The 27,314-nt window shown below is 42.7% G+C and overlaps 1 protein-coding gene across 1 annotated transcript; it reads right to left on the bottom strand.

Annotated features, from left to right (window-relative positions):
- Positions 1–3,680: 3,680 nt before the first annotated feature.
- On the bottom strand, positions 3,681–27,258 carry tyro3 (TYRO3 protein tyrosine kinase). Its single transcript, XM_048974511.1, has 19 exons — positions 26,932–27,258; positions 25,258–25,441; positions 23,750–23,850; positions 23,271–23,441; positions 17,790–17,876; positions 17,200–17,315; positions 15,072–15,252; positions 14,129–14,271; positions 13,332–13,470; positions 12,967–13,090; positions 12,506–12,600; positions 12,319–12,414; positions 11,999–12,079; positions 11,541–11,633; positions 11,282–11,403; positions 10,980–11,089; positions 10,186–10,345; positions 6,602–6,738; positions 3,681–6,473 (listed from the first exon to the last, which is right to left on the bottom strand). Exons 1-19 carry the CDS (start codon positions 26,987–26,989, stop codon positions 6,062–6,064), a joined length of 2,610 nt encoding a protein of 869 aa, XP_048830468.1. The 5' UTR covers positions 26,990–27,258; the 3' UTR covers positions 3,681–6,061.
- Positions 27,259–27,314: the final 56 nt, after the last annotated feature.

The raw sequence follows: 27,314 nt of genomic DNA, 5'->3' as shown, positions 1-27,314 counted from the left end.
GTGGCACGCTCACGTTCTACAGCGCAGACTCCTTCCCGACTCTCTCTTCGCCGTGCCATTAAGTGCGCGACTCGGGCAACTGCGCGAGGAAAGTGTTGGCGCAAATGCGACTGCAGAGCTCAAAAAGCTTCCTTGCGAAAGTGGCTAGTGCGAGATCAACGTGTGTTTATGATAGGAACCGCGGACAGATTTGTCGAAAGATGAGTGCGTGGCAAGATTTTATCGTGTTGCTTCTCAGGGTGGCGACATCGAGGAGGGCTGTTATGAGGCTGCAGTGCTGTTATGTAGTACTATTACGGTACTGCTAACTGCTAGAGGCAGGATGATGCCCCACGCCATTTGTGTATCCCACGACGACCGAACTGCAATAATATAAGGCAGCATGTTGCTTTCTGTCTGTATTTGGTTGATTAAATTTGATTACCCCATATGTCCTGGATCGTTCATTTAAAACTTCGTTGAGAAAATGAAAAAGATTGCAAGGTTTTTGCACATTTGGATGTGTATAACAGACATGCCTTCAATTTATTGTAGGGGATATGTTATATAATTTAGGCTTTGTTGTTTTTTGTTAATTTGTTTAGACTTACCACCATCAAAAAATGAATAGTCTTACTGATACAGTTGTCTTTCAAGCAGTATACATATTTATATTTCAGATTTAGTTTTTTCCATAGAGCAAAAAAATAAAATTGTGGCTATTATGTGAAGGCAGTATATTTGTATTTTGGAATAATTTATAAAATATGATCCATTGCACTGTTAGAATTTACACCTAGTATTTGGGTGCCTTGTTAAGGGAAATTTGTGTTTAGGCTTAATCATTGTGTTTAACATTTAAGATACATGAATCTCTACAGAAGTATAAATCTATGGTGACCTAACTGAAGTGTATTTAAGACATAAAACCCAAAGTGACTCCATGCATCTTGCCTACCAACTTCTTTAGTATGGGACGTAGTAAGCTCGGGGTTTATCACAAGGCACAGGGCATCACCTAGCAAACACTCGCAAACCTCACATTTACGAATTTTGAAACACTAAGTCACCAAAACTGCATGCCTGTGGACCATGGGACAAAAGCAGAGTTCCTGCCTAGAGCAAACTCACTCGAACACAGAAAGAACATGTGCAGGGCAAAACCATGAAGAGGAATAAACCTCACAACTCTGGCGGTCTGATGCAATGGTGCAACTCACTTGACCACTATGCCATCCCTTCATTCAGAACTATTTCTTAATAAATGCAGCCGAGGTCCCCCTTTTACCTCTTACAGCTGTGTCAAATGATTGTTATCCAAATACAACTATTTTCAAAATGTTGTGGTTAAGTTATTACAGATTATATGAAGCTTTGGTAAGAACTTGGTTCAGTAAGTTATTTCATCCATTCATGTTCAGTAACAGCTTAATTAGGCTCAATGCATAGTGTCCACGGCAGGGTTCACTCAGGGGAATGTTTGATCTCTCATGTCATGGGAAACCTGTCACATGAGAATGTGAAAGGTCTCCATGCACAAGTTGGACTTCAGACCAATACTAGACATGGAAGACAACACCCCCCCCCCCCCCACACACACACACACACACAAATGAAGTTAAATTAAAATTAAGTTAAATAAAAATAAAAGCAACAGTGGTAATAAATCCAAATCAATTTAATCGTGTAATAGTGTCTTTTCATGATTTCACAAATATGTAACAGTATTATCGTATAAACTGCACTTAAATAAAACATCTTTAATAAAACTAGAAGAAATGGATATATAATTTATTATGAAATCTGATTCACTGGAAAAGCTTAAAGCTGGTTTCACATTTGTTCACAATCTGAAATGTTTTTCACTCTTTCAAGTCACACAATTAATAAGGGGTATCCCTTTTATTGCGTAGAATTAGGCTGATCGCAAATGGCCCAGTAATCCTCAAGCAATCCAGTGTTAATATATCACTTGAATCAGCTACACAAATGGGTACTCACTACGCTTCCGAAACACTACAGAAGCAGTATTCCTGCAAGGCAGCAATGAAAAAAACGTAACATTAAAGAATTAATATTTATTTCATTTAGAAACTGTCTTCTGAAGATATTAAAATGAAAAAATTCGCGCAGTAGTGTCAAATTTTCTACTAAAAGATAACCCTTTACATACCGTTGCGAAAAAACGTACAAAATGTACTATGAAAACTGTGTATCTCTGTTTAAACCATTTTCTCTCAAACATTCATTTTAACTACTTTCTAATGTTGCCGCGGGTATCAACTAGACTAGAAAGCGCCCAAATAAGACGATGAATGGGAGTTTGATAAATAAGCTGTTATTGGTCAAACCGCCATCACGTGTTACCGGCACGCTGCGAAGTAAAAATGGTCGTAGTTACCTGTCCCTCGCTTTGGCTTAGCGGTTACAATATGTCGGAAATTGCATGGCGTAATGTCACCGGTCTGAAATATAAGACCTGGTAATCTAGTAAACCTGCATCTAATGGCTGGTCCTTTCACTATACCTATGCCTAATTCTTCGTCGTGGCAAAATCGCATTAAATAATGGGAGTAGGACATCCATGGCGAAGGTCTGCAGCTTCTTTTCGAAAGCGACAGGCATAGGCCCAGTAAAATTAAACGCGGAGAAATGCCAGACATGAGACCACGCGCGCCAGTTTGTCTAATATGCCATTATAAAGCGTGACAACAATTATAATTTTATTCTTATACTGTGGGATACTCTTACAAATTCAGACCCAAACTGCATACACATTGCGCATGCTGGCTTTCCCTGCCTTACCACTATTAAGGTGTCAGATTACCACTGACGGCCTTTTGAGATCGGCCAAAATCGGACAGCATCCGGCACAGGTTAACGTTTATCTACAAAAAGAAAGGAAAGGTCCACAATCGAAACACGGATGGGATGGAAACTAGTCGCCTTGTCATATTTATTTGCGCTATACGTTACTGACGCTGCATCGGAGCTGCTGCATCTGATGAACGAGAGGCGCGCTGCCTAATTCTTACCTTTAGTTACCTTCAAGTATCGTAAAGTAAAGAGAACAAAAAGCGCAGTTGTCTGTTGTTATAGCCTGCTTAGTGTTTGTTACCGAGGTGTTGCACATCGTATGTAAGATGCAGGTTTTCGAAAAGCAATAAATACACAGGTATATTGCAATGTAATAACCATACATATTTTAAGCTTTATGTATCAATGGCAGCAAAGTAAAGAGGATTTTGGGGAGTATATAGTGTGTAGTTCAGGGTAGCATTCCAGTCCCCTCCAACCGATACAGGTGATGCAAATAATAATTATCAAAATAAAGGTGTCCCAAGGGCCACGCTGACTTCTTCGGTCGCTAGCCCCGCTCCCAAGTCATCAACTACCAGCGCAGAAAGGTGAGCCACGTCCCATTATTAGCCAGTTTTAATATGATGGCAAAAAGATCGCTACGCTACGCAACGTACAAATAATTGTACTATTGTTTTTTTTTTCCAGATTTTTGTATTATGGATGCATAATGACTAATTCCTTTTGTAATTTCCTTCGGAATCAATAAAGTGCTACAAATGCTACTACTACTACTAATGTAGAATATATGAACTTGTCGTCTGTGGTCAATCGAAAACATCAGCTAATTATAGAAAATACTTCGAATGAAAATGACGAAAAAAATCTAGGCTTTCAGCCCATTTGGGTTAATGTGATTTAAAAAACCTTTTAATACAAATTATTACAACACATTTAAGATTACAAATGTTGAATGACTTTAAATTGCCAAAATAATCATGATTCAACATCCCAATAAAAGTTCATGTATGATTTTCATTTTCAGTACAAAAACTAAAACAATTTGGAAACACAACCATCACAGCTGCAATCGAAGTTAGTGTCTCCACAAACCCCTTACTAATTCTGTCTGATGTCCTTTCTCGATATCCAGCTAAATACACGAAAACCTCAGTAATATATATTTAACGAAATCTAGCAAGTGCTGCTATATTTGAAGTTAACCAATTTCTTCTCTCCTTTTTTTTTGTTTTTTTGTTTTTTGGAATTGTGGTGATGAACACCCAGCTGAAATTTTCAACCAAGGATCCCTGAGTAGGCAGCCTGAAAAACAGAGTTCCAATGGAGAACATCCATAGGACCGTTTATATGAATTTTTTTTTTAAAGGGGGTGGGGGGGATTTCCCTTGCAAATCTCCCAAGGAGCAAATTATAGCACCAAATTAAAACATCTATTTAATGCAATTCTTTTAACCAAGAAAGAACAACCTAAATCTCTGTGTGGAATTACAAGGTTTCTACATATAATGATTTCATTACTGAAACTCTACATGAAACCCATCTTGCAATTAACACACAGACACATCTGTAACACATATTGCATTAGTTGACTGAGACCTGAAATCTTATTTATGGGCCAACTGGCTAGTGAGTTTCTATTGTACAGGCTTTGGGCACTGCTGACACAGATGACAAGCTGTTGGGATGTATACTTTTAGGCATAAATTTGAAATGACAGAGGGGATAACTTTAGGGAATGCTTCCTGCAGACCAATATATAGTGGAAAGGAAAGCACACAGATTAGCAAGCATGTCTCTTAAAAGTTCAACTTAACTGCACCAGGAGGATGTCAGGTATATATATTCTGAATGTTTTTAATTAATATTTTGTAACGCTATACATTAACTGCACCTTAATAATGCATTAATTATTCACTCATAGAACATTCAGTGCACCTTCATAATGCATTTATAGAAAATTCATAAGCAGCATGTAAATATATCTTAACGTCCTAACATAGGTAATGTGAAGCGTTACCAAATATTTGCTTAATTGGCCCTTATTGCTCTGTATATGAGGAGAATGGCACTGCACTTTGGGTCAAGTACTGTTGTTTTAAAATGTGCTATATAAATACATGACTTGACCACTTGAGCCACTTAACAGGATTTAGTTAGTAAACCACTGCATGCCTCACATAATGGAAGCCATTCTGACTCCACTCACATTAAAAAAACCCCCCAAAAATAAAAAATAACCTAAATTAAACATCCCACCATTTATCCATTCAACTGCTCATTCTTGTCAAGGCAGTGGCAAGTAATAAACATGCAAATATAACCTAATACTCAAGCCGTGTAATTCCCTGTGCACATTTAGTATAGCATGGGGTCATAACAGTCAAAAATATTTCAGAAGTGTAGGATGGCTAATTCAGATTTGGCAGGTTTGCATGTGGTCATACAAAGGGTTAACAGGTTACTCAAACTTCCACATATACAGGTGTCCATGAATCCATATTATCACTACTAATCCAAGCTCTTAGCTTCATGTTGCTGCAGAAGTACCAAAATCTAATCACAAACTGCATTCATGTGGTTTGATGCTTTGTCAATCAAAAAGTATATATAGGGAGCATTTCAAACAATTCACAGATTTCAAGCCAGCTGTGTGACATCACCAGGAGGTACAGCTCGCAGCCTGGTGCTAAGTGGGTGTAACACAGTACAGCCAAGTTATGCGCTGCAGTAGGACAAAGTAAAGGCTGTAGGTTTAATACTGCTCAAAAATACTGGGAGTTGCAGGATCAGGTCCCATGATCAGAGATGCAAGGAGATGCAACCAAATTAACAAGGTACCACTTCCACTGCAATGTCTTGGTTTTGTATCCACTGCAATGTACAAAAGTACAGAAAGCATTATGAAACCTAAGAGTTAGCAGCGCATTTTACTAAACAGTGTTTAGTGGCATGATCTTCATTATTTTAAAAATGCATTAGTGCAAATGATTGTGTCTCGGGTTTTTTTTAAATCAACGGGCCTCTGCGGAGGTAGCCAAAGGACAAGACTGTAGGGTATCCTGGCTCACTTCTGTCGCACCGATCGCAGACCGTCTCCTTTCCCACCATCGCCCTTGGGAGGAGGCAGGCTGGTAGAGCGTTGCTGTTGCCTCAAAGAGAGCCCTGGGCTCCACTCCCCCCCCACGTTAATCTGTCTGTGCAGTCAGTGTGGCGGAGGAGCACCATGTGTTGGGGAGGGCGGGTTCAGAAAACTTTGCTCCTGTCAAACATCAATGACTGTATCGTCTTCTTCCTTTGCTTCCTCCCGCAAGACTCCTACCCCGGCTTGGCTGGAACCATCCTCTGCAGTGTTACGGTGATCGATGACATAGCGGTAATCGCTGCCGGGGCCCAACCCAACTCCTGAGGCCACCATGAGCCAATCTTTCTCATCCTCCTCCATGCCAGCGCACTGCCAGGGCACGCCCCACACTGCCTCGTCCGGCGTCAGCGCCGCCGCCCTCTGTGCTGCCTCTGCCTCGCTGTTCTCTCCCTCTAGGTTCACGTACAGCAGAGTCTCCTTCCCAGGACCCGGTGAGAGCTCTGCCAGCACAGCATCCAGCTGGTCAATCAGCTGTCGAAAGCTGGGTCGACACTTTGGCACGGGGCTCCAGCAGCTGTGCATGATCTCGTAGCTGGAGGAGACAACGGGCAGAGATTCGCATGACTGCTGCTCGAAGTCAATAATCTCAAACACGTTCAGAATAACAAACAATTTCAAATAAACCGTGACAGTCTCCCTGACAGAAGGCGGGTAACTCACACGTCATCCCGACAGTCGGACGGCTGTTTGAGACGCTCTCCCTTGATGAGATACTCGTAGATCTCAGAGTTTTCCACCCCGGGGTATGGGGTCTGTCCCCGAGTCATGATCTCCCACATGGTGACGCCAAATGCCCACTGCAGGAGATAGAAATGCAAGCCTTCAATACGGGCCATGCCAGCTCCACAGATCTGGTTGAACAGCTGCGGCCAAAATGCTAATTCATATTGGGAATTGTACTGTGTTAGAAGACATCCTGTGGAACAGTGTTTCCAAATCCAGTCCTTGGGGACCTGCAGCCAGTCCACATTTTTGCTCCTTCCCAGTTCCCAGTAGGAGTGGACTGTCTGGCAGGGAGCTGGGAGGGAGCAAAAACTTGGACTGGCTGGGGGTCCCTGAGGTTCGGGTTTGGAAACACTGCTGTAGAGTGAATAGTAACTGTGCTGTTCCTCCTTTAATGAAGACCAATCAAAATGAACAAAATTAATGAATGATCCCCAGGAGGACTTTCTCTTACAAATTATATTGAAAGTACATGAAGAGTAAAATTTATGCGCTCCAATTTAAAGAGTAATCAAATGATCACCAAACTTTTCACTCATATTGGCATTAAACTGGGATTCACAAACTACTCAACTATACAGAAGTAAAGATTCTAATAGTTAAATTGGTACCACTTTACAATAAGACTACTCTTTTATAAAAGGGCTTATGAATGGTTTATAATCAGGTTATTGATTAGGTTGTAACACTTTGTAAATAATTAGACAATTATAAACAAATTATATATTTTTTTCCATGAGTTACTACCATTTCTAAGTGTCAAAAGGGAGCCTTATTGTAAGGTGATACCCTTAAATTAATATTGCAGTAAATTTGGCATCAATAGATTTATTGGAAAAAGAAACTGCTGTTCTGCAGTCACTGACCACGAGCAACAGATCCGCACGGCATACGTGACTGATGTCACATCGAGATGAGCCATGAATAATCTTATTTAGTTCACAGATAAAAGACAGGCATTGAGGAGCCTTTCTGCTTAATGGGTTGGGTAATGGGTGCTTGTCATGTCTGAGCTGAATAAGAGGGGGGTGGAGGGTGAGATGGAGCGAATTATGCTATATCCTGTGTGTCAAAGTGATTGATGACAGGGATCAAAATTCCACCCTTCCTCTATTTCTGTGTGACATCACACATATCAAAATCAGATGTGTTGGACCAAAGAAAACATCAAAACCTAAGTGTGACAACAGGGACACTTTACTGAGATAAACCATATTGCCAAGAGTATTGGGACACCTGCCTTTACACATACATGAACGTTAATGACATCCCATTCTTAATACATAGGCTTTAATATGGAGTTGGCCCACCCTTTGCAGCTATAACAGCTTCAACTCTTCTGAGAAGGCTGTCCACAAGGTATAGGAGTGAGTTTATGGGAATTTCAGACCATTATTCCTGGAGAGTATTTGTGAGGTCAGGCACTGATGTTGGACGAGAAGGCCTGGCTCACGGTCTCCGCTCTAATTCATCCCAAAGATATTCTATCAGGTTGAGGTCAGGGCTCTGTGCAGGCCAGTCAAGTTCCTCTATACCAGACTCGCTCATCCATGTCCTTATGGACCCTGCTTTGTGCACTGGTGAGCAGTCATGTTGGAACAGGATGGGGCCGTCCCCAAACTGTTCCCACAAAGTTGAGACCATAAAATGGTCCAAAATGGGTTTGAATGCTGCAGCATTAAGAGCTCCTTTCACTGGAACTAAGGGGCCAAGTGCAATCCCCCCCACCAAACTTTACACTTGGCACAAAGTACTGTTCTCCTGGCAACCACCAAACCCAGATCTGTCTATCAGATTGCTAGACAGAGAAGTGTGATTTGTCACTCCAGAGAACACGTCTCCACTGCTCTAGAGTCCAGTGTGCTTTACACCACTGCATCCGACGTTTTGCATTGCTCTTGGTGACGTAAGGCTTGGATGCAGCTGCTCAGCCATAGAAACCCATTCCACAAAGTTCTCTATGCAGTGTTCTTGAGTTAATCTGAAGGCCACACAAAGTTTGGAGGTCTGTAGCTATTGATACTGCAGACAGTTGACAACTTCTGCACACTGTGCGCCTCAGCATGTGTAGTTCTCTGTATTGTTCGCCCCGCTCTGTGATTTTACCTACCACTTTGTGGCCGAGTTGCTGTTGTTCCCAATTGCTTCCACTTTCTTATAATACCACTAGCAGTTGACCATGGAATATTTAGTAGTGAGGAAATTTCATGAATGGACTTATTGCACAGGTGGCATCCTATCACGGTACCACGCTTGAACTCACTGAGCTCCTGTGAGCGACCCATTCTTTTGTAAATGTTTGGAGAAGCAGTCTGCATGCCTAGGTGCTTGAATTTATACACCTATGGCTATGGAAGTGATTGGAACACCTGAATTCAACCATTTAGAGGGGTGTCCCAATACTTCTGACAATATAGTCTATACAACGAAGGTTCTAATTCAGTGTGGTCTTTAAATATTCCATACCATGCATCAAAGAGCATGGGGCCTGATCCTGGTGTCTAGGGCAAATTCACATGATTGCACCTCCTGAAACCTCACACAAGAAGGAGCACACTAATGCTTAGCTTGTCCCAGGGTACAGTGTAGGACCCTGGAAAAATCAGAGACCTTGAGGAAAATTGGAGCAGCTGATTGATCCCCCAAGTGGGCCACTTGGAAATAGCTCAAACAGCCCAACTGGGGGGGCCCTCATGTCAGCCTTGGGCCTGCATAGAAGCTAATCTGTCCCAGAGTACAAAGCAGGGGAATACCCTGGACAGCATGTCTGGCTATTACAGGGTGCATGCATACACACCCCTAATCACAGTCTTCGACCAATCCAGATGCATGTTTTCTAATCACCCTAAACATTAGTAATGGCTAAAGCCACTTGAAATGCTTTTCATAAACATGCGCACTTCTTCATAAAGACAAGTGCCAGATTCTCCCAATCGCCTCAAGCACAGACTGATTGCTGGATGCTTCCTAAATCCCTAACCATAAATATGCACTGTGCCCCAATATATTTCATAGTATGACATGGATGGACATATTACTCATACAGTGTCCTAGGCGCAAAAACAGCTGAATGGTGATTTTCAATGATGTCAGGAATCATTATCATACAAAATTATAAATCAAATGAGCCAAAATAACATGCCAATTGTTAACGTAACAATAAAATAAATAATTAGAACATTGTGTATTTTCCAAAATAAATGCAGTTCATGTCCTTTGAAGAAGATGAGTTTAATCATACACGTGTAGACGTGTGTGATATCATATGCAAGGCATCCAGTGAGCCCTAAGCGACTCTCCATTACCATGTATGGCATAACACATACCATGTAACATAACTCTCTATTTGAGGCACCACGCGTCTGTAGGGCTCGCGACTCAGTCCCACCCCTATTACTGCACCCGCTCCATTCTCACTTATTTCTGTGACAACATGGGTCAGGTGGTGACCTGTACACCATGTCCTGCTAATCACACCTGCAGCTCACTGCATGCTTTGAGCCTATACCCGTGACACCTACCACGTCGCTCTGGGTCGTGTAGACGTTGTCAGCCAGACTCTCCAGGGCGATCCACTTCACAGGGAGTTTGGAGACCGAGCCCTGGCGGTAGTAATCCCCGCTGTAGATCTTCTTGGACAGGCCGAAGTCAGCCACACACACAGTCATGTCCTCATTCAGCCTGGTGACAGAAGAGAGGAAACAGGTGACGGTTCCAGCTGAAACTGAGCAGAACTCGAGCCCAAGTAACAGCACAAACAGATCCATTTACCCTTTTTTCTCATAAAAGGGTAAATGAAGAATAAGCAGACCACACACGGGTCAAGTTATATGGCACAGACTTATGTGCATAATACCCAGAATGCTTAAGTATCATGGCATACATATGAGCATCATGCAACCATAGGACATCTGTTTATATATGAGGGATTGTATGGGGCTCAGTGGGGTTGTTGGTTAAATTCCTGCCTTTGTTCTGTATGTGAACTCTGCAGTTGACCGCTGTGATGATATTGTTTCCCCTAGGTACTCTGGGTTCCCACGTAGAGTCCAAAAACATGCAATTTAGGTAGATCAGTGTCTCTAAACTGCTCTTGGTGTATGATTATGTGTGACTTCATCCTGTCTCATGCCCTCCACTTATTTAGAAAGGCTTTTTCTTGCCACAACCCTGATTTAAATAAGTGGCTCTGAGGCCATAGAGAGAATGAACAGAGGATCATAAAGAGAGGCTTCCGAGGTGATCATTTCGACTGGGACACCACTTTTTCCACGTCTAGACTGGCAAAGGTGGAGAGACAGTTCATCTTGCTCACATGCAGTTTCGTGCCGCCAGGTCCCTGTGGATGATGTTTTTGCTACTCAGGTACTCCATTCCTTGAGCTATGTCCAACATGAACCCGACCAGCGTTTGTACAGACAGCACCTGAAAGCGACAAGGCAGGTCAGGTTGCTCATTGCTACGATGCACGTCATTGTGTGCATGAAATATAAGGAACTAAGACTCAGTAACATAAACACCAACTTCATTTCAATGTGTTTATGCAGTTGCTTGAATACATAGATGCCAGTATGCAGATTGGTGCCTTTTTATCTCCTAGGTGAGCGAAAGACTTACAAAGGGATCCTCTCCAAGACGCGACATCAGCAGAAAGGTGTGCAGATCTCCATGCTTCATAAAAGGTAGAATGACCATGGGAACTGGAAGGCGCTGCTGGGATCGTCTATGCAGGCTCACCCCTAGGGGGAGACAAAGAGTTGGTAAATTAAAAAAAAAAAAAACGTGCAAGCACATCAACACGCACAATTCTTTCTAACGGATTAGCCAAGGCACAATACATAACCATGCTTTTGCTTGTTGGGTATGATTAGCCTACCGATGAGCTGGATAACATTGGGGTGATTGAAGTCCTTCATGTACGCAGCCTCTTTCAAACACTGCTCAATGTCACTGGAACTGGTGATGTCAGCTGGATGACACATGGGAAAAGTAAGACCATCTTTCAATCATATCAAAACACTATTCCTTAAAAAGGGGGAAAACTAATACAATGATTCACACTCACTACTCATGAGAGACAACCAGTGCTGGTCGAAAGATAAGGGGCACTCAGACAAACTTCAGTGGCTAATGTGATTTTGTCGAGGATGGTGTGCACTGGGAGGTGGGGGTGTCAGCGATGAAGCTCGCCTGAGGGGGGCGAGGTCAATATGGCGCCGCCCGCTCAGATGTCGTCAGTATTAGAGACAGCCCTACTTTTAAAGAATCTACTAGAACAAATGAATGCAAGAAGACATGGAAGCAGATAAGACAACCCTCTGAATTGGGACTCACTTTTGAGAACCTTCACCGCCACCTTCTGTACAGAGTTGTCCTCCATCTTCAGGTATGCCTCACGCACCGAGCCGAACTCTCCTAAGAGCAAAAACCAAGACACAACCTCTCTGTGTGTGTACACTTTTGCATACAGCTTTGATGTAGATTAAAGTACAGTTGACATACTGCTGGCACATAAGAGATCAAAGGACATCTGCTAGAAAAATGTTACCTTTGCTCTTCAAGAGTAAAATAGTGCCACGCAGACAACACCAGAGGAAAACAGTCTGCTATCAACTTTTAAAATAGGGAGTCAGCAGAAGAGTCTTGGATCCCACCTTTCCCTAACATGTGTCCCAGAGTCAGCATCTTCTCTGGGATCAAAACATCCTGCAGTTTATTCCTCAGATCGTCGCTCAGACCAAGGGTGTCCACTAGATGGCAATAGAGGCAAATTTAAATAATGCTACATTAACGCTGCCGTGTCAGTGGCGGTCATTCGGGTGACTGAAATGTAATGCTCACAGGTGGATTCTGGGAGCTGAGGGCCATGTCTGTTGAAAGATCTGGCTGCTGTGAAAGAAACAATAGCTTCACCCCCTGAGGGCTGAAACGCAGACCTGAAAAAGAAGTCTGAATTAACAACTCGAAGGCCAGACTATGAACTAACAACTACATCACTGGGGGGGGGGGGACACATTCCAGAAACTTAAAATGTTTGAGTTTTTTTTCCAATTTACTTTAAATCTATACATTTTAATAGCCTTACATGATTGAAGTTCTGCATGTTTACGCATTTCTCATTTTTATGTAAGCACATAAAATTGACTACAGGCAGTTATGTTCAATAAAAACAAAGCTCATGTACAGATGGCAGAGTGCAGTAGCTGGTCCTGGCTGCAGTAAGTAGCAGATGCCTGGAGGGCCATGCAGTTTAATTAAAGGCTCAGTGGTACAGTCTGTGACGGCTGGAGGGATGTTCCTACCCATAGTGCGTCTCCTTCCCCCTCTGGTGCACCAGGACAGTCAGAAGTAAGCCAATCATGATGGCCACTAGGGCACCCAGGAGCAACCCCACCCACATGTGGCTCCGCTGGGTCGGGAGGGGCACTGTTGGGGATTGAGTCACATATATACATAACAAACCAGTTACGGCATTTTGCACAGCCAGTTATGCAAGACTCTTAAGGAAGTTTGAAATAAAAACCAGCCTAAACCACCTTCTTTAAACCTAAGATGAATGAAAAGCACATTTGAGGGTATCTACCCTCCTCCGTGGGGTCTGAGGTGTTATGTATTTAAAACACACTAGAAAGGTCTTTTGATGGATGATGGGTGCGGAGATACGAACCGGTGTGGGGCATCACCAGCACAGGCTGACTCCACGGGCCGCACCCGACCACTGTGCAGGCGGACACTTGGAACGTGGAGTTGAAGAAACGTCCCGGGCCTGACAAGTGGGCCCGGTTCTCCTTAAACAGCAGTGCCTCCTGCAGGATGGCAAGAGCAACTGCAGAGTCATATCTGACATCCAGCAAGGCTCATCCACGGCAAGTGCATCTAGTTTAGATTCGTCATCTAGTGGTTTCTGTGCCAGATAAGCAATTAGTTGACTGACTATCCTAGGGCTGGGCAGTATTACGGCAATGTGATTTATCACAGTATTTTGGGCATACAATGGTATTTTGCGATCCGCAAACTGTATCCTCAAGATCGAAGTATCGTATAATACCTGGATAAAATGACCGTATGAAAAACAGATACCGCCCAAGCCTAACCTGTCAATAACTTAAACTTCTCTTTTGTTGCGAGATTTTTCGCAGTTTAGGGAAACTTCACTTTCAAGTCTTCTAGCTGGTCAGCAGTGGCATATTGCATTCAAATCACTCTCTCTTTTCACCCAACATAATTTTGTTCTTTCCCACGGGCTTAAAATATTTGTCAACAGAAATTCTACCAGACAGGTTAACAGTAAACTCAAACCTATATGCTTCATGTTAAAGGAGAACCCCTCTCAGTGAGGTGATGTGTGGTGACGTTTCCTGTATTTACCAAGTATTTATAGCAGTGTCCATAATTATACCTTTATACAGATTTACACAAGACTACAGGCTTAATTTTGGGGTAATTCAGTCGCAGCCGCTGTACCTGGCTCTCCCCCCTCTGGATCCACTGCACCTTATATGCCTGAAGGCGCCCATGAAGCTCAGCCTCCTCCACTGGGGCCCAGTTCAGCGACAGCTGCTGCTCTGACAGGTCAAAGGTCAAGTTGCGTGGGGCAGCCGAGGGCACTGGGAAATAGGATGGGGAATGAAGTCACCACAGGATGCTTTGGGGTGAGTGGGGTGGGCGTGGGGGGGGCTGCAACCCTTAAAGGTAAAGCCCTGTATTTTCTGCAAACACATACAGTGTATTCCATTACAAATGCTAGACTGGAAGGAAAAACAACACATCAATACTTTACAATGAGCCAATGAAAATTTGGCAAGAAGCAAGATTTAAAGAAAAAAAATCCACATGCAAGATACTGTAGTATCTTCTGTAAGCAACAGTGGGCGACATTGGACTGAGCATGCAGTGCGATGGATTGAGGGCACACACACAATGGCTCATTGTGCCACTGGGGATGGAATCCATTGGCACTGGGCCAGGCCTGCTAGTATACAAACATGCTAACGAGGCCGACACCAGAACCCCCAAACCTCCCTCTATGCTCCCTGTTTCCACCAAATGCAGAGACGCTTCTTTCCAAATTAGAACACTCCACTCCACCCCCTACTTCCTCTAAATACCTGTCATACCAAATCCCCCCCATTGCCTCCAGCTTCCTCCACCCCACCAAGTGGAAGAATAAAGTGTGAACATCAGCAGAAAGTCCTGTCTACTGCTCATCTGGAAGTGGGGGGGGGTGATGCTACAGGCCAACAGGACTATGGACAACTTCAAAAACCATATTAGCATGTCACGTTACCCGGATCCCAATTAATTCCAGTACAGAATAAGGATCTCAGCTTACCTATAGCTTGTTTATGACTTTACAATTTCTACACCCATGTAAAGACACACCCAGCCACCCCCATGTAAGACACACCTGCTTCTGGCGTCTGAAAATCAATCCAGCCTGAGAAAGGGGAGGATCCTACTTCATTGCTGCAGCAGATTCGCACGCTGTAGTTTGAGTAGCACCTCAGCCCACCAATGACTTGCTGGAAAGGCGGCACTGGCACGCGCTGCTCTGGAAGCTCCGATCTCTCCCCAGATTTCTTTGACATCTAACACAAAGATAAAGGATGTTATTCATCTCAGACACATCAGAGTCTGAATTACCCATAAATTGCTTCCTCAAACAGAAGTCTTCTATCAAACACTATTTGGCAAACTTTAAACTTCCCATAATCCTTTTCTTCCATGCCAAGTGTCTCGAATGACATTTTCAACCTTTATTTTATCATCATAGCAGCTCAGCATTTGCAGAGCTTGCCCAATGTTTGAGAATGACATTTCTTCCCTGTGTGTATAATGAGGGTATATTAACACCCCCGCACACACCACCCACACTGTAACTTCACAGCTTTTCATGCCAGAGCCTTCCAGAACATAATCCATAAAATGCCAAAATATGTATTCCCCTCCCAGCCCACAATCTAAAATAAACACAGTCATCCCAGTTTACATAGAAGAATACAGTGGTGCCTTGACTAACGAGTTTAATTCCTTCTGTGACGGAGCTCATAACTCACATTACTCATATGTCAAATCAATTTTCGCCATTGAAACTAATTGAATGATCAGTTCCAGACCCCCAAAAAACAACGGATTTTTTAATGACTTTTTAAATTAGAAAATTGTGGTTATAAATAACGAGTATTGTATAAAACCACAATACAATAGAATGTACTGCAATAAACTGGTTTTATTAAGTATAACGTACTGCATTTGCCTTGGAGATCATCCACCTTGAAGAAGCTGACGAAGGTGGAGGAGAAAGGCTGAACTGAATAACTGAATCTTATTCTCTGATTTCTGCCTGTTTCACCACGCCTTCCTCACTTTCATCTGCAGGGGTTTTCGATACAGACCTGTCCACTGTGAGCTAACCGCTTAAAGTGAACAAGCCAACTAGCGATGGGTTATCTGAAGCTGGCTGGTAACCCGAATTTTAGCTCTCAATTCAAAGGGAAAAAAAAATAAAAAATCAGCCGAGAGACGGCTTATATCTTGAAAAACTCGTTAGTTGGGACACTTGTAAGTTAAGGTACCACTGTATTCCAAATCTTTTTGTTACGAGAATTATGATGCTGTGCATAACGGCTAGCCCTAATCTGTTGTATATGTGAATCTTCATATGTGACCAATGGCCAACAACACGCAATGTAAACCGGACCAAACAGGCTGTGAAACACCCAGGCCAAGGTCAGCCATATTTGTCAGCTTTGGCCCGGACTGGGTCAGTTCACATGGCTGAGAGACGGCCTGGCTGCAGAACACACATGTTGAAGCAGCGGCTGGGAAGACCAGCAGGCTGGATGTGAACAGGCGAAACGCCCATCTGCCAACCGGTCAGGAGCTAGTCCACCCCCTCCCCCCCTCGGCCACTGCAAGGTCCTCGTCCTCCATCACTAACAAAAACATTCTGCTATTTCAGCACATATTTTACAGGTCTATCTCGTTGTAAAACAGCAGCTTCCACCACAGACATAAAACATCCAAGGACATGATCTACTTCTAAAGCAAAACACATTTGTTTACATATTTGTTCATATACCATATGTATAATATGTATATCCTATGTCAAGGCGAAGGGCATGATCCACAGCAGGAGAAAACAATCCACTGTGGTGTAATACTTTACACTCAAGTGTCCTAAACTTAACTTCTGAAATACTATGAATTCTAAAGTGATGTTTATAACTGAGAATTTACAATAAGGCCAACTGCTGTCTTAATCTATGACATTAATTCCACAAATGTGCTATTTTGAATCAGTGCAATGAGCTACCCTCAATGGATCTTGTCCATGACATTTTTGTTCTCTTTACACATAAGTCAGTATTAATAACAGAAATAAGATCTCTAATAGACACGACTCAGTATTATCACATATTTATATATGGCTGAACCTTTACAAAAGGAAATTTTCACAGTTGATACTTGATTGGAACCAACGATGAGACAGGAAGTGATGACACGCGCTTACGAGTATCGGGGGGAGGGGGTACCTGGATTGTGCAAGCCTGCAGATCGGAATACCCAGTGAAGCCAGGAGTCCAGGCGAGGGTGACATTATTCTCCTTCACCTGGACCACGTGCACTGCCTGGGGGGCCTCTGGTAACACTAGAGAGACACGAGAGACAGTTACCACCGCGAGTGACATCAGTGACAAGACACAGCATTACACAGAAAAGCAGGCAGGATTCACTCACTGGTATTCACTAAAAATGGTTGCAGGGTCCCTTCCATATTCAACAAAATAAGACTGATATCAGACGCTTTGCCAGAGCAGACTGACTGTGACGGAAGCCATTTCGCTTCCATATAAAGGCCAGACTGAAGGTCTTTGAGGGGAGGCTGATAGCTGGATGCAAACAGCATTGCAAGCCTCTCCCTCAGTGCCTACTAATCCCTGTTTGTTCAAGCTCCTTTGCCGGTTTAAGAGGGCATGTTGTGTGCCAGGTTTCAGCCTAACACAGTGTGTGAGATGGGAGAGGGAGAGGGAGTGAGAGAATCTGAGCGTGCAGTGTAACTGTAAGGGCGGGCCTTATGAAATGTGAGGCTTTCATTGGTCATGGGGGGCTGCGAGTGGCTCACCTTTGATGTGCACCGTGCCGGTGCGTGACACAGACACGCCCCTGGCATTCTTCGCCTCGCAGTAGAACTTGATGCTGTCTGTGATGCCTGCAGGCACACAAGAGCCCAAGAGAGAGTTATGGGGCCTCTTAGGTGTCAGGGGACATTGTTTGGCCTGGGGGAGGGTGCCTACAATTTCCTGTCTTGGGAACATTCACAACGTCAGATAGTTGGCTAGTGCACACTCTGAAGCTGATGAACGTTAATGGTATTTTAAATGTGGAATACATCTCATTTCCTGTCATGAGAAATGCTCCCCCCTGTATTTTTACACCAGTCAGCTCTTTCACTGATTTATTTCAAGGACAGGGCAACAAAAGGCCTTTAACACAAACCTATCCAACAAAACACTGATCCCATAATGCACCACCACTGAGAGGCCTTATCGGTGGCCTTCTGTTAGAGGCTCATGCACAAACTTATAAAAACATTGGCCTTTGAAACTGAAATGATAATCTCACTTGCCAGCAGACTCCAGGCTGGATGCTGAGATCCACTCTCCTCTTTCTCAGACAACTAGCCTTTTACACTCCGTATGACTCCGATAATGACTGATGGGAAGGTTTTGATCAGTGAGCTTAAGGATGTCTCTGCAAGTTCCAATATAAACCATAGGAAGTTTTTTACCCATTTCACACCGTTAAAAAGTACTTAATAAATAAATCAAAACAGGAAAAAATAGGCCTGCCATCTGACAGTCTTCTGAGCGGCCCCAAAATTTGAATTGGTGATGTTAGTGTTGGGCGGTATACCGGTTCATACCGAAAACCGATATTTATTATCGTTCTGATATGAATTCTTCTTGTACCACAATACCGGGTTAAATAGCTTATACAACGTTCGCAAAGTGCCGCAGCTGGAAACCCCTTTTCACTGCTGCACCGCAAAAAATGTACCACGGAAGATATAGCTGACACTGGAGTTGAAAATGAGACACTGGGGTTATCAAAAATCGATTCTCAGATAGTAATCGATATTAAAAATTAGTATCTGATTAGATACTCATTTTCACCATTATTGATACCAACAGTGCAGTTTTCGCCTCATTCGCCACACTTCACACGGCACCACTACAGCGCAGGCGTGCCTGCACGCACACACGCACTCGCGCAGCCCCTCCCCTCCTCTCAATAGCCGCTGAACGCATGCATGCTGGGTAACACACACATACCAAGTTAGCCGAACATGGCATATGCTGCAGTTGAAGGCACTTTGCAAGCTGCTTAGTAAAAAAAAAAAAAAAAAAATGCAAAAGTGCCATTTGGAAGTATTTTGCAGACAAGCATGGAAAGGCTAAGGATGTCGATAAGCCTCTATGCTAACAGTGTTACAGAGTTGTGGCGACGAAGTCAAGTAGCACATATCGAACTATTAAACACTTATCATAAATGTTAAACTTGGCTGACACACACCTTAACATTAGGCATTTATCTACAAACCGGATTCCAAAAAAGTTGGGACACTAAAATTGTGAATAAAAACTGAATGCAATGATGTGGAGATGGCAAATGTCAATATTTTATTTGTAATAGAACGTAGATGACAGATCAAAAGTTTAATCCGAGTAAATGTATCATTTCAAAGGAAAAACATGTTGATTCAAAATTTCACGGTGTCAACAAATCCCCAAAAAGTTGGGACAAGTAGCAATAAGAGGCTGGAAAAAGTAAATTTGAGCATAACGAGGAGCTGGAAGACCAATTAACACTAAATAGGTCAATTGGCAACATGATTGGGTATAAAAAGAGCTTCTCAGAGTGGCAGTGTTTCTCAGAAGCCAAGATGGGTAGAGGATCACCAATTCCCACAATGTTGCGCAGAAAGATAGTGGAGCAATTTCAGAAAGGTGTTACCCAGCGAAAAATTGCAAAGACTTTGCCGTTATCATCATCAACTGTGCATAGCATCATCCGAAGATTCAGAGAATCTGGAACAATCTCTGTGCGTAAGGGTCAAGGGCGTAAAACCATACTGGATGCCCGTGATCTCTGGGCCCTTAAACGACACTGCACCATAAACAGGAATGCTACTGTAAAGGAAATCACAGAATGGGCTCAGGAATACTTCCAGAAACCATTGTCAGTGAACACAATCCACCGTGCCATCCGCCGTTGCCAGCTGAAACTCTACAGTGCAAAGAAGAAGCCATTTCTAAGCAAGATCCACAAGCTCAGGTGTTTTCACTGGGCCAGGGATCATTTAAAATGGAGTGTGGCAAAATGGAAGACTGTTCTGTGGTCAGACGAGTCACGATTCGAAGTTCTTTTTGGAAATCTGGGACGCCATGTCATCCGGACCAAAGAGGAGAAGGACAACCCAAGTTGTTATCAACGCTCAGTTCAGAAGCCTGCATCTCTGATGGTATGAGGTTGCATGAGTGCGTGTGGCATGGGCAGCTTGCATGTCTGGAAAGGCACCATCAATGCAGAAAAATATATTCAGGTTCTAGAACAACATATGCTCCCATCCAGACGTCATCTGTTTCAGGGAAGACCTTGCATTTTTCAACAAGATAATGCCAGACCACATTCTGCATCAATCACAACATCATGGCTGCGTACGAGAAGGATCCGGGTACTGAAATGGCCAGTCTGCAGTCCAGATCTTTCACCTATAGAGAACATTTGGCGCATCATAAAGAGGAAGGTGAGACAAAGAAGGCCCAAGACGATTTAACAGTTAGAGGCCTGTATTAGACAAGAATGAGAGAGCATTCCTATTTCTAAACTCGAGAAACTGGTCTCCTCGGTCCCCAGACGTCTGTTGAGTGTTGTAAGAAGAAGGGGAGATGCCACACAGTGGTGAAAATGGCCTTGTCCCAACTTTTTTGGGATTTGTTGACACCATGAAATTTTGAATCAACATATTTTTCCCTTAAAATGATACATTTTCTCAGTTTAAACTTTTGTTCCGTGATTTATGTTCTATTCTGAATAACATATTAGAAGTTGGCACCTCCACATCATTGCATTCAGTTTTTATTCACGATTAATATAGTGTCCCAACTTTTTTGGAATCCGGTTTGTATAAGCTGCTAGCCAACAAACACGTTAGCCGTATCATTAAGGTAGTGGATAGGCGCAATGGCTAATAATAAAATAATGTAGTTAATGTGGGAACAATGCAAAAACGTAAAAAAAAAAAAAAAAAAAAAAAAAAGTGTCCTGTAAAATGTGGTAAATGCCCAGTCATAAAAAAAATACCACCGTATACCGTGAAACCGATACAACTGAAAAATTCCATGAGATAAATTTTTGGTCGTACCCCCCATCTCTAGGTAACGTGTGCAGAGTTTGAACTGTACCAGACACACTTCATGTAAGCACTGGTAGACATTTACTGTTTATGAGTCACTGTCATAGACACAGAATGTCCGTTATCATCAGAATATAAGCTGAGTGGCATAGACAGTTTTTGTCAATTTATCCGACCAACAGGAGTGTCACTAGAGATTTATGAAACTATAACAAACGAATCATATTATATTTATGAATAAATATAACTCATAATATAAACACTGCAATAGGCACGAGCCTGGAACCATCCAATGATTGCAGGGTGCACACTGAGTCACACGTACAGTCAGTCAGGCACTCCAGTTCACCTAAGTGGCATGTTTTAGGACAGTGGAAGGAAACTGGAGGATCAGCCAAAAAGGCACGCACACATAGGGCAAATATGCAAACTCCATAGAGAGCTGCAGTGACAGGACAGGCAGGGCAAGTAACAACTTGGGGCCCCAAGCTGGGAGGGGCCCCCGAGGGCAGCCAATTACATAGTGTATCACAACGACAAATCTGTTTTATTTGTGTATTCTGTTTTTCACTAAGGTGAAATTAAAGGTCTTGTGTTTATTAAATTATATGGTTATTATATACCGTATTATATAAGAAAGCAACAGGGATAACCTTTGTTTTATCAGCAAATCATTTGACAAAGAGGAATCATAGAAAGTAAATTAAGCAAAATGACAGAAGTGAAAGTGGCGACAAAGACAGGATAGGATGATCTGAGGTCACACACCTGTGGCTAAAGTCGCATTATTGGACGAGTCCGTGTTCTTTTAAGATGCATTTGCATTGCATTCCTGCTGTGGTGATACTTAAGTTCTGATTTGTGCATTTTCATTCACTTTTAAAGTGAAGTGCTTACACAAAACTGACGGTTTCTGCTCTTTGTTTTCACCTCCATCCGCTATGCGCCGTCTCCCTTCCACGATATCGCGGAGTGATCGAGTTTAATCACATGACAGCTCTACGCAATCAGTTTATGTGCCATTTGGCTGAAGAGAAATTCAGCTCTAATTCTAACCATCGGATGTCTGTAAATGCCTGTTTTCGTTGAAGAAAACCAGCAACCAAGAGGAGCTGCAACGCAAATCCTATTTTCCAGCAACCAAGAAAAGCTGCAAATCACCTCCTTTTATCCAGTTACCAAGAGGAGCTTTAAGGCACCTCCTTTCATTCAGTGATGAGCAGGAGCTGCAAAGCACCTCCTTTTATTCAACGACCAAGAGGAGCTTAAAAGCACCTCCTTTGATTCAGTGACCAGTAGAAGCTTTAAAACACCTCCTTTGATTCAGTGACCAGAAGGAGCTTTGTTCAATGTGATTCTCTAATAATAGACAGTTACACCCTAAATGTCTTATAATAGCCAGTAAAGCAGTAAAATGGCCCTCAGGTTAAATACAGTAATATCATCCATTGAAGCTGGAGTCGGTCCCAGGAAACACAGGCCAAGATGGGATGCCAGTACAACACACTCTCACATAGACACTAAAACCACATGCAGAGCTCCACACACAGAAAGCCCAGGCACTGCCCTTCAGTACCATCATTCATCATTCACCATGATACATTTCAGTGAGATTACTTAACTAAAGTTATTGCGAAAGAATTCCACATGACTGCACTAAAAGGCATCGGATGAGTTTTCATGAAGGACTAACCTTTGATTTACTGCGATGTCAAATTTCACAAGGAACTCACAATGAGCAGCCATAATGCCATAAACTTTAATCTCTTGTCCACACCTGAGTCACAATGCACTGTTGATAAACAGATACTAATGTACCAGCTGATCATTTCCCAGTGAGCCATCAAACTACCCCAAAGCATTCTGGGTAGACTTGCAACCTAAGAGAGCAATTCCATTTGTGCTTGGTGAATATATGTAAGAGTGCAAATTATACACTTAAAAGCAAATTATTCATTATCAGAACATGTAGTACAGGACTAATAAGTGACAAGTCTTTGGTGGCAGGCATTTAACCGACAGCCTTATCAGAGGATCATATAGAGAGAACACCCCTCCCCCATCCTCTTGGTATATCCCATAATTAAAGAAAAAAAATGTATATTTACTCTTACTGACCATATGTGCTGTCAAAAACAGCAGTTTGTAGGGAAAAGATTTCACAAAGGGAAGTGAAGACCATTTTACCTGGGACAGAAAGGATAGAGGGGGAGGGTGTAGGTTTCCCCTGCTGCACCCCCCCGAGCCACCAGAGCACTTCCACCGGCTCCGGCGGCCCCACGGCAGCACAGCTCAGGTTAAAGGGCACCCCAGGAAATGTGGCCACATCCTGGGGCTCTAGCATGAAGTGGGGAACACCTACAGAAAAACAACAGAAAAGCAGTCACCCATTTGGTAGTATTCTTAGTGGTCCAGTCCAATTGATGAGAGTAGCATCTGGTAATAGCACTTGAAAGACAGGTTGGAATACATTAACAAATTCAGCTCGGTATCCTCAAAACAGTACTACTCACATTAAATCATTATCAGGACACAAGCACATATATATACAAACAAACAAACAAACAAACAAACAGACAGACAAACACACAAGCATGTTTTGTGTGTTTGTGTCTCTGTGGGTATGTTTGCTTGTTTATTCATCCGCTTTTGTTTTTCATCTTTACCTTCTACTGTAATCCAGGCAGGCTCTGAGGAAATGGTGATCCCCTGAAGTTCCGCCTCGCACCAGTACTTTCCTGCGTCCTGCTGCTGCACTGATTTCACGCTGCCAACAGACAGAAAAGCAGAAGTGTGCCTCTACAGAGCTGGAAGCGAAAGGATCCACCCAGCAGCGCATGCCGCCGTCATGTGGGATGATGCACACTGCAGCCCAAAAACGGCCATTTCAGCTCCACAACTCAAACACACATTATTCCTCTCTGATCACAAGTTTAAATTTCCAATTATAATTTGAACTGATCGCGGATCAAGGAATCTGAATAGATTTTAACTGATCCTCATTTTGTTTTCTCTCAATTCTTTACTTGCAAAGCTGAATACACAAACAGAGCTTAACCTTCCCCAGATACAAATACAAATGTAGAAACAAGTGTTAAAAAAAACCTGTCAATATATTTGGTAATAGTTATTGTAAACCACTTTGCTGCATTTATTAGTAAGTTATCTTTATATAGAAGTTGATTTTTGACTGTAAATTAATCTTCCTGCAGCGTGGCAGCAGGACAGAGTCACATGATCAGAAGGTGCCAACCAAAGCTGGCCACATTCCAGCGTCTCCTTATCAGGCTCCAGCTGTACCTCCCCAGTGGCCTCATGCTATTGAGTTATTTGCTGCCACCACCCATGACACAGGCATTGCAAAGGTGATCCAACACAAAGGAAACTGCCCTCCACAAACTCACATGCTTGGGAGGAAGAAGCTTGAGGAATCCCACCTTAGCCTCAACCAGCAATGTGGATCTGACTGTTTCTCCTTGAAACACAAGGCGCACAAACCCAAACACAGGGACGGCCACATGGCCGATTTTGCGTGCTGTTCCTATAAACAACAACACGTAAAATACTGGATATACTTAGAAGCTATAATGACCATTGAAAGCTGCTATTTTCTTGAACAGCTAAGCTGTTACCTGTGTGATTAAGTTTGGACGTTTTGCACAACCACTGTTGACCTGGAACTATTTTTCCCCCGAAGGCCTTATTTAAACCCTCTCTTTTTCTCTCTCCCTCGGAAAAGAATTCCACAAAAATGCACCAAGGAGGACACTAACATCTGTCATTACTCCAGAGGATCTCTTAAAACAAGGAAAGGCAAATAGCCCAAATGCTCTTTACGTGTACAAGTAGGGACAAGCCACACCGTCTCATGAAACCCAAGTCTCAGAGAAGACAGTGGATGAATAGTCCAAATGCATCACTGACTGAGCACAAAAGACTTGGGTTTTGAAACAGTAGTTTCCAGCAGTAAGATTTATGCAAAACTCTCTGAGATAAGCTATCAAGTCCAGCTTACTTATATAATATTTAGCTGATAGGCTCATGTTTTTCCAATGCCTCTACTGTAGGATCTCTGGAGGAAACATCGAGTTTCAGGTTCTAGATTCTTAAACATGATGGTACGCAATTCCCAATATAGACAGCACTACAGAAATTACTGACTCGTAGAGGGTACCTGTGGAAAGTCTCCCAGAGATATGGTTCCACTGTGATGTACATCTGATCTGAGCTGAAGATCTTCTCTCCGTCCTTCATCCACACTATTTCCGGCTCAAAATGGCCCTCGACAGCACAGCCGAGACGAGCCGCGTTGCCCTGGGTTACTGTCAGGTTGGTGGGGCTCTTGGTGAATTGGAATGCTGGGGATGCCAACGAGACAAGTGCATTGATGGTACACAGTTGGCGTCTTGGCACAGAAAGAGGCACAAACATTTACTGCAGCGTTTGCATAAAATATCCTACATACAGCATGGGCTACAGCTGTACACCTATATTTCTTTAAGTTTCAGCAATAATTTGAGTCACATCGTTTTATCATAGGATTCAAGAGTAACGCGGAAAGGTGAATCAGAGCATGTCAGTGTGGCCAGAACCGCAATAACAGGAATCGCTCACTTTATAAGCCGTTTAGAAAAGCTCTCAGACACACAAAGCTTGAATCTTTAGCAAGAGGGCTTTCATACTGAACTCTTAGCGTCCTTTGTGCTCTGCCAGTTGCATACGACTCGCCTGATCTGCATATTCAGACTTGAACCTGCAGACGTCACACAGGCTGGAAAATACTGAAGGCTCTGTGCCGCGGCAGCGATCAACAGCTGGGCCTGGATGTACTGTTACCAAACGCCAGAAAGGGAGCTTTCAATGGAAACGCTGATCTAACACATGGCATCTGTGGGGTGGCTGCTTATACAATGTATATCTTTGGTTTTAATGTAGCAATTTACTTACCTGTTCCTACTCATACAAAGCATAACAAGCCCATTTTATCAATGTATACAGGTAACACGGACAGAAGCAGTTGCTACTTGAACAATTAAATGTCCAGTTCGCGTTCACAAATGCTGACCCATTCTAATTCGGACCAGCACATCTGAAAATAACGAAGGGAATTTTAAAGAATGATGTATTATGGGGGAAAAAACAAAGGTACTGGAATGTTTCAAATTTTTGGCTGTTTGACATTAAGTGTTACAGAAATGTTTCTAGTTATGTATGCGTGCATTCATAGGGACAGGTCCCAGGTTTGCTAACAACCAGTTGAAACGATTCGCGGATTGATTTTCATAAAATTTTTATTTGGGTAACCAATTAATATTCTAACCCATACAAATAATGTATTAAAATGTATTTTCATTCTTAAACCAAAACAACAGTAATATTAATACAAAATCATATGAGCGTGTTTACACCAAAGATGTAAACAAAGGAGAGAAAATGCCTACGGTGCCCATTGAAAGCTCAACAATTACTTAGGAAAAAAAATGTCCTGCAAATCCAGTTCCAGGTTAGGTAACAAACAAAAAAAGTTTTTTCACATTTAAATTTGATCAAGTGGAACTTCAAAAAATACAAACGAAAAAGGCATGAGGTAAAAGGCTATCGTGTATTACTTCGGTCATCCATAGGTGGTTAAACTAACCGCTCTTAATGGAAATAACGCCTAAGCACATACACATATAGTAAATTTGAACCCTATATATAAAAATAACAAAACCAATAAAAAAACCATTGTGAGTTTGTGATATTTAAAAACTTGGTAGCTTTTTTGATAACTCGTGGAATACGCGTTTAAAAAAAAAAAGTTGACATTCAGCAGACGGAAACATTTAAGAGGATGATTACCACTTACCGCGAGTTTCTCGGTAGCTGAGAGCCAGGAATATTATCAAAAGAGAGAGAAACTTCATTTTTCATCATACAGCGATAATAGAGAGCGCAGGGACCGGTAGTGATTGCTGCGGTGGTTCAAATGTCTTTCTCGCCTAAGACTTTTTTTTCGCGATCAGCAGCATCTGAATATCCAGTTGGGATTTCATCCGCGCGCGTTACTCCTCTTCTGTCGCAATATTTCTGTGAGAAACGTAAAATGCCAAATAGCTCCTGTCCAAAACGCCGCAAGGATTTAGGTATGCAGCCAAACTTCGGCCGAAGCGTTGTTTCTTAGATTGTGGCGGCACAAACATCGCCACCTAGCGCCACTTTGAGAAAACTATTTTTAATCCAAAAAACACG

The sequence above is a fragment of the Brienomyrus brachyistius genome, chromosome 14 (assembly GCF_023856365.1).
Source record: "Brienomyrus brachyistius isolate T26 chromosome 14, BBRACH_0.4, whole genome shotgun sequence".
In the NCBI taxonomy this organism is placed as follows: Eukaryota; Metazoa; Chordata; class Actinopteri; order Osteoglossiformes; family Mormyridae; genus Brienomyrus; species Brienomyrus brachyistius.
This window is presented reverse-complemented; position numbering and strand designations above follow the sequence as displayed.